Raw genomic sequence first — 19362 nt, 5'->3', positions numbered from 1 at the left:
CTTCAGCTCTGGCCTAAGGGTCCCTCTCACTTTTTCCTTCTGTCCGATTTGGGTTCTCAGCTCCTCCATCCTTGCGTCTGTAACTGCTTCTTCCCTGCGCTACCCTGCATTTGGGATGGTCTGCAACACATTTTCCAATCAGTCACAATAGCACATGACCGTAAAAAAAAAAAAAAAAAAAATCAGGCTTAGCTTCAACACGCAGTGACGCTCCCCATCTGCCTGGCAGCGTTTGTGCTTAGTGGGTGTCCAACTCCTCGCCCCTCTCCCTGGAGAACAGGCCTGTCACTGCTGTGCTACTCGGCCTCCGTCACCCGGGAACGCCAGGCTCCCGAGGTCTCTTCCAAACATGGCCGCGCGCTGCGATGGAGCTGGGCTGCTGGGCCTGCCCTTCATTATACTTTTTGACAAAGTTAAGCTCTATGCTTCATTTCTCACAAACGGAGTTTGACTGTAGACAGCAGTCAGCAAGTAAATCTACCCTTTGCCATGGCAAAAGGCCCAACTTTAATATTTTTACTGGCTTACTGCTGGGGAAATTAAGCCCCAGATTTTTTATTTATTTATTTTTTAATACCGTGCAACTGAAAATGAACAGCTACTTCACTGCCGCTGCCAATGACAACCTTAAAAAACACTAATGCAATCCAGTCGAGCTCTCGGTAGATCTATAAAGGCTGGAGGACCAAAAAATTTAGCTTATCCACCCAAGCAAAATGTTGGTTGGGCAGGGTATCTAGTATTTTATTAAGATGCTTTTTTTTTTTCCCCCTCCCCAAATCCATGCACTGGCAAAATGAAGAGGGTGACGTGCCGAGATGCAGCACTGCGATAAGGAAAAATCAAAAAAAAGTTCCGTGTGGCACTCACCCAAGCCTTCTCAGCAGTTCAGGGTCAGGGACTTGCGGGCCAAACATCTCTACTTGCAAAGGCTGATACTCGTACAGCGCTTCCTCCAGCTTCTGAATGGGTGCTAACGAGATATGCTGACCCTGTTGAAAAGGAAAAGCAATTCATTTCTAAATGTTGTCTTTATTTTCTTTTTTTTCCTTTTGGCTCCTCCAAACAGGTTGGGAGGATAAGTTTACGCTATAAAGTTGGCCTGAACATCACATTAAGAACAATGCTGTCCATTACTACAGCCATTTCCTGATGGTAATTTGAATTCTTTACTGGGACCTACAGTATGGAACTAATGTTTCATATCGTTTTAATGCTTTGGGGAGGGGGAAGTGGGAGGGATGAGCTTTACTGAAGTCAGACTTACCGTTAAAAGGAGTGCAGCTGCCTCCAGTGTCACTGGTGAAATTATTATTAGGTAAAAATTTCATTTATCAGAAGTAATATCAAACAAATGTCTCTGAGCAAGCCTATTAGATTTTGTAATCAATGGTTTCCTGAAAGCCCTAATTAGAAAGGGAAGTTACTTTAATTTCTCTCTGCAGGGCTTTGTAAGCTACCATATATAATGGCTCTCATGACGGACTTTTACAATGGAATACAATTAATTCATTCAGCAAATTCCCATTTGTTCTATAACTAAAATATAGAAACACACAAACATGAAATTTTAATTCCAGATGGTACTTCTGCGAGCCCTTCAGAGCACGGAGAAATGGCTAGCATTCTTTTGAACCTTCCTAGCACTCCAACCTCTCGCAAAACAGGAGATTTGGTGCTGGGAGGAAGGGGTCAAGGAGGATCCGAGATAAAGCCAAGTGAGCAGATGTTGCTGCGTGACATTCTGCACTGATTTGTTGATCTTTCACACAGTTTCAATTTTCTACTTTATTCTATGGTGCTGACAAATTACCAACAGCAAAACAGAGAGTGCTCTGATCCCCACGATCAGCCTGGGCTCCCTAAAGGGATTCCACTTCACATTTGCAAAATGCAGGAATCCAGGAAAGGAATATTATTGCATTTGCATTCACTTTGCCTGCAAGAGGAACCTCAATCCTTACACGGGGTAAAGCTATAGGTAGTCCTGACATCCACTGGTGAACTTCACTCAGTGGTGTCAACGGGGTTACTATGCAAGTAACCCCTGGAAGAAGAGGCTCATTATCTATCCCACTGTATTAAAATTAACTAAGGAAAGAGTTTGGGGGTAAAAGGGGGTTGGTTACAAATCAGATGTGTGCAGTCCAGACGCAGCGGCCTCCCTGTATTAGTACCTTGGAAGCTCTTGTTCAAAGGTGCAAAAGGCAGATAAGGCAGACAAGGTCCTTTGGGTGAATCTGATATCTTTTATTAGACCAACTAATTCCCAAATAGTTGGGGAAAAAAAATTTTTAGGCAAGCTTTTGGGTTCAAAAACCCTTTGTCAGGCTGAGGAAGTTTCAGCAGTTGGTGTGTGCTGAAAGGCAGATAAGAACATTTGAAGACAAGGTCTTGAGAAAAGTTATCATCAAACCAGAAAACTAGGTCAGACAGGGATTCCCAGTTTGGAAATTTTGGTGAAGACATTCCCAGTTTGGTTAAGATCTGGGCAGATGTAGGAGAAGCTGAAGTTTTCTACAGCAAATAGATTGCACATGTGATGCGAATGGACAACTTAAGATTTCCTTCTTTCTGCGCTGCGCTGCGCGACAGCTTGAGGGATTGCTATGAACTCTGTAAAGGCAAACCTGCTGCATGGCCCATACACTTGGAAGGAGAATTTACTGTGAGAAAGTTCGGAAGTGAGCCATAAGTCAGTGTAGTTTTCATAGCTAGGACGTATCATTTCTATGTCGCAAATGCTCTTAATGCAATTTTACAAAAAAACCAAAACAAAACAAAAAGCACGCCATGGGGAAAGCAGAAGAAAAGCTAAAAGCCCAATTTTAACTCTGTGCTCAGTGATATCTTAAGGTATAAATGCAGCGGCTCATAGCAGTAGTCAGTTAATACAATTGCATTCAAGTGCTCTGAACTTTTAAATACTTTAACTTGTTCTGGTCAAATAACACCTCTAACAGATTATACACTTGGAAAAAAGTTAGGTTTAAAAGTTGAACCATTTTTTCCACTTACCTAATGAAGCCAGAGGGAAAGACATATTTAATATTTTACATACATAAAACTCAAACCCCTTTTACATACGTACGTACACACACACTCTGGGGGTAAATATCTTCCATTTTCACTCCCTCTCTCAACTTAAACCTCAAAAAAGAAAATTTGCTTTCGGACGTGTCGGCATTGCTTTCGGACAAAGGTCAACCATGATAAATATTTTGGGATGTTACTCGCATGTGAAAGGGGGGTAGCTCAGATTGCGGGACACAGTCTGGGGCCACATCTCAGGAAAGCATCATTGCAACAGCTGTCCTTTGTTAGGAAGGTTGCCATTGGTATATTCCTAACACATTTTACAAGGGCTAATTGTACTAGGATTGGCTAATGGAGGAGGTGGAGGCACAAACAAAAGGGCAGTGTTAGGCGAAAGAAGGCATCTTTCTCCTCCACCCACCCTGCTGCTGCCAAAGCCCATCTCCTTCATCCTTTGGCTTTATTGTGAACAGGGGATACAAATGCCTTGTCATTCCTTCTCCACGGGGTTCCTGAAATTTCAGAGGCAGAGCTCTTTATGATCTCCTAGTCTGAGCTCTTGCAGAAAACAGGCCAGAATTTACCAAGCAACTCCTGTACGACGCCCAATTCTTCACTATGGAGCTCAAACAGCTCTATCAGAAATGCATCAGTCTCAAGATTTAAAGACTTTGGATGAAAGAAGTCCTGTTTCATCCCTAGGTAAGTCGTTACGATGGTGGGTTATTCTCATCACGGGAATTTTGGGCCTCATTTCTGGTTTCTGTCAAGATTCAGGTTCGATTTCTGGCTCCTCGGTATGTCCGCTTATGCTACCCAGTAAGGTAGTTTGGAGGTGGAGGGGGCTGTGATCGTAGTCATTGGGAACCGGCAGGTATTTCATAGATTCATTCATAGATTTCTGTGTACGGAACTAATTCCACAGCTTTGCAATGGGCGGACACGCCGAAATGCCGAGGCAACTGCGTAGCTGTACGAGTTCATTTGCTTTCGCTTCCTCGGTTCATGAGGTTAGATGGTGGGCTTTGGCAGCCTGGGCGGGTTTCAGCTCAGTTGGAATAAAAATAAAAAGAGAGGATTGACTGGTGCTCCTGCCCCTCAGCTGTTTGGAGCCTGAGTAATGCCCCTGTCCTGCAAATGGTATGCTAAGAGCCTAACTTGGGAAGGGGTTTGATTGGCAGGGAAAAAAGTCTGATGACTCTAACCCTGGTAGCACCAAGCTCATTACCCAGCTTCTTGGGTGGCTTTTGCAGCACTCAGCGAACTCCCTGCTACTGCAGCCAGACTCTTGCTAGTACCTGAGCTAGCTCGCTCAGAGTTAGCTTGGCTATTTCTACACTACACAGGAGTCACTAAAAAAAAGGGTATAGGGGAGGTCTTTTTTAGATTAGGACTGGCACTGCCTTCTCCCTCTCCGCTAGCCAGGAAAAGCTGCATTTATAAACATACCTGCTTGAACTTCAGCGTTTAATAAAGCAGTAGTCACTTCACCAACGTGATCTCGATCTTGTCTCGATTTGCCATGCCATTCCCCCAAAAAAACCCAGTTAAAATACAAACCAGTGTGCAACTTTAGAGAGACTGCTGGAGGCATCCACTATTGCTTGGGGTTTATACAGTGCCTTACAGATCCAGAAACGTTTTATACCTCTGAGAAGTAACATTTTTAAATGTCTTGCATTCTTTCTAGAGGACAGGCCTGTTTGCTTAAGCTGAAGAAGTTTATGACTAGGCTCAAACCAGAATGAAGGCAGTGAGCTCTAAGCTTCAGCTCTTGCACGGCTTTATCCTGACAGATCAAGAATTTGATTTTGTGGTCATGGGTAAGTATTTCTAATTCCCCTTGGTTGCTGTAATGTTTGCACAGAAGAAGCTGACAGTATCCAAATGGTGAAAGAAATGGCTTCCAAGAACAGACGCAATAGATTTTTCTACCTCCTCTATGCTCTCCTCCATCCTTGGGGCATTTGAGTTTTTCTCATGGTTTATGGAACCACAAAAACACTGTTAATTTGAAGGATAAAAAAAAAAAAAAATCTGAATTCAGCTATATACAGTGCAGCAAGGGATTCACGTAGCTGATTTTCCTTTCAGACACAGCATGTTTTAGGTGAGAACAAGATGGGGTTAAATAGGGATTTTCAAATTCATGTCTTCACCAAAATTTCAAATAAAACAGAGTTAATCGGATTTACTTTTCAGTGCATTAAGTGATGCCTCTGCTTAACGCATCTTACTCGGTTTGCAGAGAGGGGAAAGAAAAAAGAAAAGTCCACCTCTTCTGGTTTCTTATAACACTAACACCATGGTTCATTGAGCAGGTTATATACTCATGCACGGTAAGAGGAATTCTAAGGGCTTATTTGTAACAAAATCTAACCCCTCGAACCAACAAGACCTACCAAGGTCTCTTAGCCGATCTTCAACACAAGTCAAATGACAGAAGTCAGGGCATTTGGGTCACTACGAATCGTCTGGACAATGCACGTGGAGGCATTAGCAAATGGCTGGACTAGATGATGCTACAGCATCATCTCATTCTTCCCTTACTCTCTGTCTAGGTACTAACACGGCCCCTTTTGGGCCATATCACCCGAGCAAACCCACATATTTAAACACAGAAATAAGAAACTCAGAATCTGTGCACCAAGCCTTCCCCATCAGCCTGGGGAACTCTTGCTTAAGTAAATTCCATTTTTGCCAAGAAGTCATTCTCCCGTAAAATAATCGGGTATAGAAGAACTGACTGTTAATCGAAAACTAAGGAATCTGAAATGTTGGACTATTACTACTTACAGCAAGTTTGCAGCTACAGATCAATATTCAGAGCCCCACTGCGCATGAATTGCCAAAGTTAAAAAAAAAAAAGAAAGAAAAAAAAAAGAGAGAGAAAATCTCTTTTTACTGCATTGTTACACATTCGAGTAACTGGAATTACTCAACTGCTACAAGACAACATTTTTAAAAATACTTCAGAGGCCGTACGATTCATTTAACTATATGCACATGCTTGCTTTTAAATGGCACTGTACTTTGAAGTTCACGGCAATATTCAGGTTTCAGGAAGCTGTGTGTGTAGTAGACCTGCCTATGGAACAACGCTGCTGCAAAATGTTCAGGCATTCCAGCATGAACCACAAGCCAGTTTTGCCTTTCTATTTTATCACTGACAAATCCATGTCAGCAGCGCTGATATGGTTTTCTGATTCTGATTAACTACTTTGTTTGGCTACAGTAATACACAGGAAAAGGAGAATGAAACTGATAGATTTGGAGGGCTCAGTTAATATTATTTTAACCTCTACCCTCCCTGTCTTCCACAGCCTTTTTAAACAAACAAGAAAAATGTCAAACTCAAATGCATAATGCCATTCCTAGGTTTACAATTCCTATGCCAAGGAGGTTTTTCCACCATGACTCAGAAACATTTGAAACCCACAGCTCGTTTTTTCCGCCCTTAGAACTCAAGAATAAATCTAATTTCTTCACTGAATTATCAGAAAAACATTTAAGAGACAGGCCACTGGCTGGCAAGCAAAAGAACCAAGGAACCGGTCCAAAGCCCCAAAAGTCAACAGGAATCTTTCTATGGACACGAACAGGCTTTGGGTCAGACCCTGGTTTACTGGGCTGATGACAAGATTCAAGACCCATTTCTTTGGAGGGGAAGGAGGGAAAGGGAGAGATGAGTTTGCACACGCAGAAAGCAAAATCTGACCGTGTTAAGATCGCACTTAGAAAAAAAAAATAGAGGACTTCTGAACCCCAAACTGCTTTACAAATAGATACATGGATTTCTTTAAGGGTGGCTCTCTAAATTGTCTCCCTTGTGATTTTCCAGCAATGCAGGAAAAGCTCAGCAGTGCCGAAGAAGCTGTTAACAGAGACAGTTACAGAAATGTGATTTAGTATGTGAAAACAGGTACCTGGAAAATTAGCCCTATAGCGAATTGGGCTGAATCGCATGATTGCTTGCCTCTGAATTTTTCTTCTACAGTATCCTGACATAAATAATTACCTGAACAGACTTATTTCTCAAACTCTGCCAAAAAAACAACATTTCTCTAATCTGGGGTAAAAAATATATAGCCATTGAATATGCTGAAATATAATTCTTTTGGTTCGGAGCCAGTATCAGGATTTAGTGACTAATCTACAAGAAAATATTCAGTCCTTTCGCCGTTCTTCACATCAATGGATCAAATTGCTTGTTGTTACCATTATCTAACAGGACCAGCCGTAGAAACACAGTAGTGATTTGGGGAAGGTTTGTGGTGTTTGTTGGAACAAGCCACTCCATTTTCAGCAGAGACTCCAGGGCTCTGGCGAGAGCTGTCAAACTTTCCCTGGAGTCCCCGACTACTGTTTGGATGATGGCACCATACATAAGAAAGCACAGTGTCCGAGAAAGAAAGACTAAAGGCAACGTTTTTATGCCAATCACCAACACATGGGACATCAGTGAAGTCCCCTCTCCTCTGCTACTTCTCCTTTCGGTTCTCAGTGTCCCCCACCCCAGCGTCAGGTCCTGTACATTTATTTCCCTTCTTTTTACATTGTTCTGCTTCTGTCCTCTGCATCGTATTGCATGTAGAACGTGTTTTGTCATCCCAGGACCCCTGCTCTGCCACCCCTTCAGCCCTGGGGTTTTTGAGTTTTTGTAGAAGCAGGTTCCCTACCCCATTATCCACTCTGACACTTCTTATTGAATTTGTACATCAGGATAGTCTCATCCTGAGCTGGCTGCTGTGTGTAAGCATCTCTCTCGCATTGGTAAACCTCAAGTACCAGCTCACCAGTTGCATTTTGGCCTCAGCAATGCCAATTACCACCATTTTAGGCTGAAAAGACTGTTCCTTCCACTTTGCAAAAATGATCACAAAAGACAAAAGTCGAAGTCAATATTATTTGCTATTGGTTATTCCCCCCCTCCCCCCCCGCAGCACCATGCTCTTTAAGGAACAGAATACAGAATTGTATTCTCCTGTATTCTTACACTGGGGACCCTGCAGTCATGCGGAGCAGGATGCCTCCCAGCGAGGCTATTGACATCTGCTGATATCCCAATTAGCAGATCCAATTCCAAGATCATGGGCCTTGGCATATGTAACCTAGGTTTGCATTCTCTTAAACTGAACAATGAAACTATCCAGACTAAGCGTCTCCAGAGGGGCCGGATTTTCCAACAGATGTCAACCCAACTCCAATTTTCACACACGAACACTTTGTATGGAGAGTTTTTGCATACTGTCAGCACAAACTGTAATTTCTTAACATAACATTTATTTGTAATCAGATTGCATGCGCTCATAACGAGTTCAAGCCTGTAAATTCCATTAATGGCGTGAACAAAAATGCACATGGATAAACATGATGACGTCTGCCCTAAAAAAAACAGTTAAAATTAGTATTAAGACTCAGGTGAGATGGAAGTGGGAAGCTACTTGGTACTTATAGTAAAGAGGTGACAAAGGTATCCAGTACTATTCCTATTCAATAAAATGCATCCCATTTTTAGACCCATTGGATTTATCAGCATGCTTTTTTTGGCCATTGTTGCAGTAAAGTTTTTTTTAGCACTATACCGATACATTTGTGTGTCAATGTTATTAGGATTTCCTAGAGGAAGCTGATATGCCCTCTAAAACAAACCAAACCAAGAATAACTCCTAGGTTTTACTGATAAACACCATTCAAATATATTGACACCCACAACCAGCTATATTATACTGGCAATATTTTTTCCTGAGATCTTTTTCTATACCTTTTTTGTCCTCCCAAATCTCCACAAATCTGAAATATTACTTTTAAGGAATGTACTTTCAGGAGGGATGATTTAAAAACCCTTTTAAACTAGCAAGATCAAACAAAACAAACTCCATTTCAAAGATTAAACAGTCAGTTTGTGTAGAATTGCACTTACCTATATTTCCAATTTTAATAAGCATAGTCTTGTTTCAGGCAAAAGCAAACGTTTTAGAGCCCCCACAGAAACGTGAGGGTGTGGTTTGATGGATGAAGAGAAGACATGAGGGGAGATTCCTTGAATAAGTGAATTATAAGGAGGGATTGAGACCAAGAACATGTCTAGCAGAAGAAAACAGAAACTGCTACATGCTTGGAGGACAGAACGGATAAGGACGGGAAGCCTTTCCAACGATCAGGAGGAGCCGCTATATCCTTCATATACACATGCTCCTTTCTTCTTTCGGTCGAGGATCCTTTCTATCCATTCTGATTTCTCAATGTGTCTTAAAGAGCTGCTGCAAAGCGACACCTGTGTGTTTTGAACAGATATCTTTTATTTGTAGGGCCTTGTTTGTCCTGGGAGGTGCTCCAGATCTATTGGATTTGAATGATCCCAGCACTTTACATTCAATTCCACAGCACTTAGCAAGATCCAAAACTCCGGTTTGTCCATTCCAGCAGATCTACTGAACTCTGCCTAAGAGTGATCTCCCCACATGAGAAAAGAGCCATCCTAGCTGTCTGGCAAAATACCACAGATTCAATGGCTAATATATTTGGTACGTTATAGATGCATATTTCTGCTGTGGGCTTTGTCCTTCTTAAGCAGAGCGACCAGAAACACATAAGGCATGAACAAAGAGACAAACAGGAACCTTATCTTGAAGAATATACCATCTAATTTTAAAGAAACAGTAGGCTAATAATGAACTAAATAAGGACAAGTATTACTGGAATACAAATCAGAAAGCATGCGATTCATTAAAGCATGTGCATCTCTCAATAGTTCATTTGCTTTAGTCATATATTTCTATTTAGGATGTATCCCCCATATTTGCTTTTGTGGCTGGCTCCTCTGCACAACCTCCAATTCAGGGGTCAGTAACCAGTGGCTTGCAGGCTGGATCTGGCCCAGGGAGCCCTGGAGCCAGGAGGCTTTGGCAGCGGGGAGAAGCAGTGGCAGCGGCCAGGTCCTATTACTGGTCCGCCACAGACCCAAGCTGGGTCATTCTGGACAGCCACCCAAAAAACCTTGCCAACTGCTGCTCTAATTAAAACACTTACACTCACATCACACGGGGAGCAGGTGTCCCCGTGGTTGTTCACAAATAAGAAAGCGAGCAGCAAGGCCATCTGAACAGCCAGCAGCGTGGGCAGGCAGTAGCTTCCAGTGAGCTGCAGAAAAGCTGCATTAATGTTTCCTAGCCTTTATGTACAGAGGAAGAGCAGCACTTTAGAAGTTAAACATTTTAATGTGGGGGAGAAAAGTCACTGACGTTCCAGAACGATGGGGAACCCCAAACGCTGCACCAATGGAGTTAAGGGACGTCTACAGGGGAAACGGGTCCACTTGCATGTGGTTCAGAGGAGGATTCAGGCCTAGACCAAATACAGTATGTTCTTTAGCTAGTGCTGGGGCACATAACAAAAAGTTGGCTATTACCCCAGGAGAAGGAAGCCCAAAAAATAAAAATTACAAACATTTGTTAGTCAAAAGACCAAACATATAGGAAGGATCTCTATTCTTTGACTGTCATATGCCATTTCCATACAGGTAAATAGGTATTCCGTTTTTCATAGGCAATGCAAATACTGCATTGCATTGGTTTAAGGCAGCTGCTATTCTGAGAAAAATGAACTGAAATACATTGAGATTTAAGGGAAGCCAGATGATCATACTCTGAGAGCAAATAAAGTAAATTGGGGTTTACTTTACTATTTAACAAGCCATGTCTATAACTTTACAAACTTAGCATTACCATTTAATTAGCCTTACCCATCAGGTTAACGGGGGGGGGTGGGGGGGGGGGAATCCTCATTTTCTCTTAATTCCAGAACTATTAAGTCCAAATCCCTATACGAGAGCTAATAAAAAAAAACAAACCCATGGGTTTCTGGTAGCAATAACAAAAATGAGGGCAAGATTCATTCTTACACTTTTATGGCAAACAATGCAAAGCAGATGTCTGAACATAAAAGTGAAACGTCCAAGCAGCTAATAAGTTTTCAAAACCAAGCACAAGACGACAAGTTACAGCTTCGTGCAGTTATGTAAAAACCTAAAGCGTTCCTAGACAGCTTCCACACTTGGCCCCTCTCAGTTGAGTGATGCCCCAAGATAAACAACAAAATAAAGTCTAAGTTTGAACCACTAGTGGTTGAAATCAATGGGACTTTAGCACTTGTGGAAGCATTTAGAGCAGGGATGGGCAAAATGTGGCCCGCGGGCCGCATGCGGCCCACCAGGCCATTCTATCCGGCCCGCGGGGCCCCTAAAAAGTTCAGAAAATTCATATTTATCTGCCCTGGCTGCCTGTCATGCGGCCCTTGATGGCTTGCCAAAACTCAGTAAGCAGCCCTCTGCCCAAAATAATTGCCCGCTCCTGATTCAGAGCATTGAGTCAAGACCCTAGTTAGTAGAAATATGTTGGTTTTGCCGTTCTTAACTCCCTGCTCAACAAGGACACCCCCAGAACAGTATTTGACTATTACTGCTCCATGCAAAACTGTCCAAATCTCTCACCTGTGAGTTAAAGTCCTTTCAGAAAAGCAACATGCAGGCATTAAGCTCTGTAAAAGTTTTGCAAGAAACATGATGCACATGATGATGAACGGAGGGCTTGGTCCTTCAAAACCTCGCTCACTTGAGCAAACCTTATTCTCATTACCAAATCTGCTGAAGTCATTGGGATGACTCTCTTGCATACACATGAGCAATGGCAGGCAAAATCAAGTGCTAAACTCTTGGTGTTGTGTAAGTTTGCATGAAGCAGTCATCACCCTCCATAAATAAGACCTGCTTTTATTAATGTCTCTGAAAGGCATTTGGCATTATGTTAATTGAAAACACCATATATTTAAGTGTGCTTTCCAATACTCCTTAGGTAAGATCGCTTTGATTTAAACAGCATCAGGTAGGCCAGTTTCACACCTGAGCTTCTCAGATATAAACAGGATGTGCCAAGCCTCTCGAGTCTAACTGTTGGACAACCAAATGAGAGAAAGTGAGCGCATGCGCGTTTCAGACTTGCCACCAGGAACTGCTTTTCGACTCACCAAGGAAGGGCAGGAGCCTCTTACGCCAACTGTACGTCTCAGCAATTTTCTTGAAGTTGAGACGTTTGAAGCTGAAAGCCAGCCATCAGGTAACATTGTGGTACAGTGCAGCGGCGGCAGCAAATTCTGCACATTTCGGCAAGATACACTTTTTGTTACAGGAAAATACAGCTACTGATTCTGCACCGTAAGTCGATGGGAGCAAAACAGAAACTGATTGTTTTGGGGACAGATGTGGCTTTTGCGGTCTCCTTTCCAAAGGCTGGGACTGTGGAATGGTTTCCCTTGCTTTTTGATAGAGGACCCTGGAACATAATTGCACGGATTCTTCTGTGCCAAAGCAAGTTGTTCCAAGAAGCATTTAGTGTGTTTGGCTTCAAAAGTTTGGGGATTTTTTTTTGAACTGTCCAAGTGTTGGCAAGGAATGGAAGGAGAAGGCAAGATATATAAATCTCACACAGAAAATTATATTTTCAGCAAAGGAAGGTTGTAGCTGAAATCTTTAAAAAACGATCCAAATGCTTTAAATCACTCCCATACCAAAGAGCTACATCTTAGCCTTGCACCTGAAGTTCTGTCAGTCTATAAACTGAAAATGCCACGTTTCCTCCTTCGACTTCATATTAATCTTGGGTTACATTCAAGCTCAAGGGGGATGCAAATGACTCTCTCCCATACCCATTTCTGCGGGTTGCTATGCAGAAGGAAACGTGCACAGCAGTCAGCAGGCAGTGCTGTGAAGAGGTCTGCTAAAGGAGCTTTGTTTGGCTGCAAAAGTAGCAGCGAGCCCTGCTAATGGTACTACCTAAGGAGATGCACTGAATCGCCTCGTTCAGTGCGTCTCACACTGGGGTAGGTGGCAAACCTCTGAAGGAGATGAAGAGAAATGGGAAGGTAAAAACAAAAAGGGAACAAAATGAAGAGCAACCCTACAATCTCTCTTAGGTTGGAAAGGTCTCCGCGTGGCTGTAATAACTATGAATATCAATACGACAAAAGGAGTACATGACGCAAACATGGGTAAAACCGCTAACCGAGTTCATCCCACCTGTTCTTGGGTCAGTCTGTCTCTGACACCTCATGTGAGCGGCGTTTATGGTAGGACTTTGCTGCTGTGTCCTCTAATCCTGGAGGACAGGGGAGTCAGGACCTTGCTTCAAGTTTAGCAGATTGTTAAAATAATATTAAGAGGTGACCTGTGAACAAATAGCATCAGCAATCCCTTGCAGACTAGGATTATTGTCTTCCATGGTTGGGCCCAAAGATGGCTGACAAGGCCAATCCAGGATCAACACATGGCTGTCAAGGCAAGTCTGGGATCAACAGATTCTCCTGCAAGTTGGGCACGTGTTTATGTGGGGTAGGTGGCTCTGTCCGCAACACGCTGTTTCTGCCGCTCCTGCTTTTCCATCTCCTGATGTTGTTGTGAGGTTTCAGAGTACTGAGATCCTTGCAGCAGACACTTTCTCCATTTGGGGTGGTCTGGGGTGATCGTCTCCCATGAGTTGATGTTGCATTTTTTCAAGTTGGCCTTGAGGATGTCCTTGAAGCACTTTTTCTGCCTTCCTTTTTGAGTGTATGCCTTGACTGAGCTGAGAGAATAAAACTTGCTTCAGCGGTATGGAGTTGGACATCTGGATGACACGTGGCCTGGCCAGCAAAGTTGAGGTTGGATGGATCATCGCCTCAATGCTCGTGGTGTTTGCTGGCGAAAAGATACCAACGTTGGTGCATCTTTCTTCCCACTGGATTCGAAGGATCTTCCACAGGAAGCACTGACGGTACTTTGCCAGCAACCTGAGGTGTCTCCTGTAAGTTAGGGATCACGACTGTTTGATAAACCATGAGCCTGGTTTCGAATCTGATGTTGCAATCTTCAAACACCCATTTCCTCAGGTGCCTGAACCTGTGGACTGACTTATTTTTGCCACAGGGGGGTCCTAAGATGAGGGGCATTTAGAAAGTTTTATGCATTTCAGGTGATAACCCTCTTCCCAAAGGGGACCAGGGCCCTGCGTACTCAGCACCTCTGTGTCCGAAGGCTACACTTGCACCTTTGAGGTGATGTTGGATTTTTTCATCGATGTCAGCCTTTTGTGAGAGAAGGTTCCAAGGTATGGGAACTAGTCAACGTTCTCCATAGTTTCACCATAAATCTGAATTACCAGAGCTGGAGACTGCTCATTAACATCTTGTTTATGGAGGAACTTAGTCTTCTCAATGTTGTGTCAGTCACGTTTTCTTGTATGCCTCAGTAAAGATGTCGACTGTTGCTTGAAGATCTGCATCCCAAGTGCACGTGCACTACAGCATCATCAGAGTACTGGAGCTTGATGATTGAGATCAGGGTAGTCTTGGTTTTGGCTTGGAGTTGGCTGAGACAGTACAGTAGCACCCACTTCACACCAATGCCTCAGAGACCCATTGTGAAGAACAGACTTTTGGAAATTAGCATGCAAACGAATCATAAACCTTACCTGGGTATTCATTTCTGTTGATGGCCACGGTTTGGTTTTAATTATGGATGATGCTCCATAATACTTGGCAACGTTCCTTAGTATATTTAGTAAAAATAATTACGAATTAGTCAGGTAAGAGCTGACCACAGTGGTCTACAATTACATTTTTGATGAAGCAGGGAGAAGGAGCTGGGTTTCTGTACAAACTATAAAATATGGTAATGAAACATGGTGCTCACCAAGTGAAGGCCCCAGTCCCATGGAGGGGTGCCTCGACTTTGCGTTCTGAAGTCAGAGCTACACACTGTACAGAAAGTTAAGTATGCACTTACATCTCGGCATGATGTTCTTGTACTTACATCTCCTTAGGCCCCGATCCAGCAGAGCACTTAAACATCTAACGACAAGCATATCATATGAGCAGTCTCACCGAGGTCAACGGGACTAATCAAATACTTAATTGCTTTGCTGGACCGAGGCCTAAGAGGCCAATCTCACAAACTCTTACTACTGAGCGTAGTGCCAATCTCCTTAGGCAAGTCCATCCATTTAAAAGCAGTTGCTTATGGCAGTAAACACAATGCACTTGGTAGTGAGGGCTTGCAGGAAAGGGCCCCAGAAAAAAAGAAAAGTAAAGAAAAGAGCCAGCACTTCACAAGTGCAGCCTCAGCTTTCTGGCCTCTTGCACGTACCCCACTGTGCAGCTCTTCCAAATAACTACCAGCTCCTTACCCAACAGCATGTCCTGGCACATGCCAGCCTTGTACCGAAGGCCACAGCACTGCTAGGGCACTGAGACAGCCCACAGTGGGTCAGACACAATGGGGACAAGGAAAAAACTCTGAGCTCCAAGGTAGTGGGTATACTCACATGCTCTGAATTAAGTGTGCACCTAAATACTTTGCTGGGCCCTGGGCTTAGCATCTTATAGGATCCAGCCCTTGCTTGGGTTAGCTCTGCTTTGCTTGAGGTCAGATCGTTCATGTTATATTACATCATCCTTTCACTTCAACAGGGGCATTATGCCAGTATGTGAATGCATAATTTGGCTCAATATTTCAACTATTCTTAGTACGATAAGTCTTACAGTTAGCTTCAAAATGGCTGAAGGCACACAGGACCCGATCAAATGACTACTGAAGACAGAGGGTGTTTTTCCTATTAACATACATGTAAAATGAAGCAAGCACCTACTTAACTGAAGAACTGCATTATCGAGAATAGAACCACAGGCTCCGAACCTTAGCATATAGCAAATGAATTAAGTATCATCTTTGATTCTCAACATATGATTTCTAAACTTCTTTTCATCCTGTTTCTAAATCACTAATTATGTGTGGAGATAAGTATGGGGGGGTGGGAGGGGTGGAAAGGTAAGTAAAACTATACAAGAAAAAATAATTACACGAATTAAAAATGTTTAGCAATTCATGCCAGCCGTCTTTTTAACATTAACGGTTAGATTAATATTTAATGGAGAGATTATACCACTAAAAAGCAGTTTATGAAGACACAAATTTAGTGTGTCTTAATTATTTTAGATGTCTTTCTGAACAGATTGTGTTTCAACATTTGGCTGCAAAATGGAGCAATTGCAAAAAAACAATGCAAACAAGCCACGATTCTTTGTGCATGAAGGTTGAGGTGAGTAACCGTTGATGGTATGTAACCAGTGACATAAAACCAACACAGAAAAGTGTTGCTGACTGCATATTATTTTTAAAAGCAAGCACAAATGGCATATTCCAGTCTTTTATAACATTGTACAAATATTACAGTTTAAAACAGCCTGTGCAGACTGAACAACCTTGATTTGGTGCAATTAGTGCAGTTCCGTTTAAAGAATAACGCATCACAGAACTCTTAAGCCCTTTTGGAAATAACTGTGCCTGTGAGATGCACTAACTTTCCACCAGTTGCTACTCCACATGCTATTGCCAATCAGATGCATTTGTTGTAGCACATTCCAAAGTTTACTAATTAATCTCTGCACTAAGCCCCACCAATGGCTGTTTGCCATTTGAAATCATCACCACTTTTTATTTAAAGGGACAGACCCCCAATGGGCAAACTCAACCCTAACTCAAAAGAGTGTCCGGGTTCCATTTGGCTAAATCCATGATATCTTTTCCCAAAATATTTTTAATTGCCCGACAAAAACACGTTGAAACAAATTTTAATAATTAAAAGAGTCAACTTAACGCAAGTAATGCGTTTTTCATGCTTGTCGTGTAATGTATTAACTAAAAATCAGTTAATAATGACTTCCGTTTGGATCCACAAATTATTTTCAGTAATGAACACAAATGGCAAATTTAAAGGGGGAGGGGGAACTATTAATAATTTTTGCAAAGTAGGGCACACATTTGAATTTGTATGTTTTCATGATTCCTGGCTCTTGCTACATTTCATGTTAGGTTTTAATATTCGATTTCACGCAGTACAGGCTCTCACTATTGTTTCAGGTTGCTCTCGTTCAACGGTGCATACTAGCTCCGTGACCTTCACAATGACCTCTGCAAAAGCAGTTGTGCATTTTACTGTGGTGTAAATCCTCACAGACAAGTCGAACCTGTTCTTTTTGGCATCCAGCCTTTCAGATGAATACTCTGTTGAGATTTATTATGAAAGGGGAATGAAGGGGCATTATTGCACAACATTCATCCTTCAAGTAGAGCCAAGCTTTCTTTTTTACCTCTGAAACTTTTTAAACAAACAGATCTTCTCTTAATTCCTCAAGAGTTTCCTTTTTGTCACCAACTCTATGGCATTAAAGTTTGTTCTGCATTTAATCAAAAAGTAGCTATTACCAGAAAAAGCATGCGTCTCAAGGTGTTGTTATATTATTAATAATAAGTAATATTAGTATTTCCTGTTACTACACACCGGGGATTAGCTTTTCCTAGCAAGCCATTCAGTTCCTACACTGAAGTATTATTCCACACTGTAACAACATATATTGCCCTAAGAGGGTCCATTAATTATTTTTGAGATGCCGTGAAGTGGCTACAGGATATGAGAATGTCTTCATAAGTAACATATAATGACAGTAAAACAACATATAGAAAAGAAATTCACTATGCTGTAATTTGAAATCTTTCAGGATGTACAAATGTTTAAAATCTATTTCATGGGCCTTATCTGAATATTTTTGGTTATCAAGGGCCAGTCACTCAAGACAAACAAGTCAACCAACAAGACAAAATTATTGAAACCAAAAATATAGGGCGGCCCCCCCCTTCCCGCAGGAGTATTCCTAGAAAATCTAGAAGAAAAGAAGATGCCACAAGTTCAAAGAACTCTTCCAAACAATCACAGGATTTACCTACTATCCATGTTAATTCTTTAGGATTTGTTAATTGATCTGACACCAAAATTTGTCTTCTTGGGAAGAAAAAAAGCAGGGGGGAGGAACCTTAATGTCGTCACATAAGTATTCTGGTCTGAAAATCAGGCTCAAACTAGCTTATCAGATAATTGCTTGGCATTAAAACTCAAATATGTCGATTCAGCTGAATATTCTCTTATCTAAATTCTGAATTCTGGTGAAAAAGTTCAATCGTCTGTGAAAGCTGATGTTGAGAGAGAGAGAGAAAAGACTCAGAAGGGCAGTCCTCAATACCAACCAGGTATGCTTCTTTCCCCCTCCTTCCCCTTCTTCTAATGTCCCAATCAAGGCCTCCTCAGCATTTTAGTTCCTACTTTTATGCCAACATAATGAAAGACGACAGAATACCGAACAGCAAGGACGCGCCGATATAATGAAATAAAAAGAATTGTTTAAATTATTCACCTTTCCTACTTTCTTCCCTGACTCCCTTTAACCTTATGTTAAGTTTTTTTCCCCTTTTCTTCCCTTTCCCTAAGTAACTTGTTCTCCTCTCATCCTTCCTCCTCAATCATGCTCCATCTTTCCCTCCTCCTCCTCTTCTTACCATAATCCTAGACACAAGCTGCTACTTTGCGACCATCTCTAGGACTGCAGGGGGAGCGTTCTAGCTGACATGAGTGTCCATGGGAGCCCAGGCCTTGCGGTAGTCTGCTGCCGTAGAGGGTTTTATTCCTTATGTGCCCTTCCATCCTGGGGCTTCTCTTGGGGCATTTACAGACGTGCTCCAGGAGGTGGGGGTGGGAGGCTTTAATTAGTGAGCCATGCTAACTAAAAGTATCAGAGCGTCAGCATCCCCGCACTGCAAAAATGGCAGCGGGGCGCTTTGAACTAAAGCTTGTTCAATGAGTTTTAGTTCAAAGTACCCCACAACCATTTTTCAGCGCAGGGACACTGATACACATGACACTGGTGTCTGTTGGAGTGCATTAATTTCTGCGCTCCAGTAGACTCGATTAATCGATTAACTCGATTCATCGAGTCTGCTCCGATGTGCTGTCGGAGCAGCCTCCCTGCATGCGAGTGCCCTTGGTGTCTGGAGTAGGCCATTCTATATCACTTCCAAGCCTCCCGTGCTACCAGAGTAAAGGGGAGGGAGAGCCTGCAGTTTCAAGATGCCTATTGACACCACATTAGCTTATCAGCACACTAAATTGGGCTATTTAAAAACCAGAGACTGCTTTCTCAAGGAAATACAATTTTCTGAGAAGCTGCAAATATCACATTCCTCAAGTCTTCTAAAAATTCAAGTGAAGGACACAGCCATGTGTACCTTTTGTTCTTTGTAACAACCAAAAGAACAGGATGAGCAAAATATTTTAAGAAGATGCATCCCCGTTTAAAAAATGCATCCCCAAAGCCTCTTAAAGGTGATAAACAGCCTACTCACGTCAGAAATGTAACTTCTGCCTTGGGTGGGACACCAGTTTAACTTACACCAGGTTAAAAAAACAG

General features: G+C 42.4%; 1 protein-coding gene across 2 annotated transcripts in view; it reads right to left on the bottom strand.

The window, feature by feature from the left end:
* MNAT1 (MNAT1, CDK activating kinase assembly factor) overlaps positions 1–19362 on the bottom strand; it is a 152639-nt gene that overhangs the window by 48109 nt on the left and 85168 nt on the right. Inside the window, exons 7-8 of one of the 2 annotated variants that reach the window (XR_003093931.1) lie at positions 871–992; positions 31–158 (exon numbers count right to left, since the gene is read on the bottom strand). Coding sequence is in view for 1 of the 2 variants with exons in the window: in XM_006023067.2 (XP_006023129.1) it covers positions 871–992 (122 nt within the window). In the remaining variant the exon portion in view is untranslated. The remainder of the gene's footprint in view (positions 1–30; positions 159–870; positions 993–19362) is intronic. The other variant, XM_006023067.2, reaches the window with a different exon arrangement.

This window comes from Alligator sinensis, unplaced genomic scaffold (assembly GCF_000455745.1).
Source record: "Alligator sinensis unplaced genomic scaffold, ASM45574v1 scaffold50_1, whole genome shotgun sequence".
Lineage (NCBI taxonomy): Eukaryota > Metazoa > Chordata > Crocodylia > Alligatoridae > Alligator > Alligator sinensis.
Note: the sequence above shows the minus strand (reverse complement) of the source record. Positions and strands in the feature narration are given on the sequence as shown.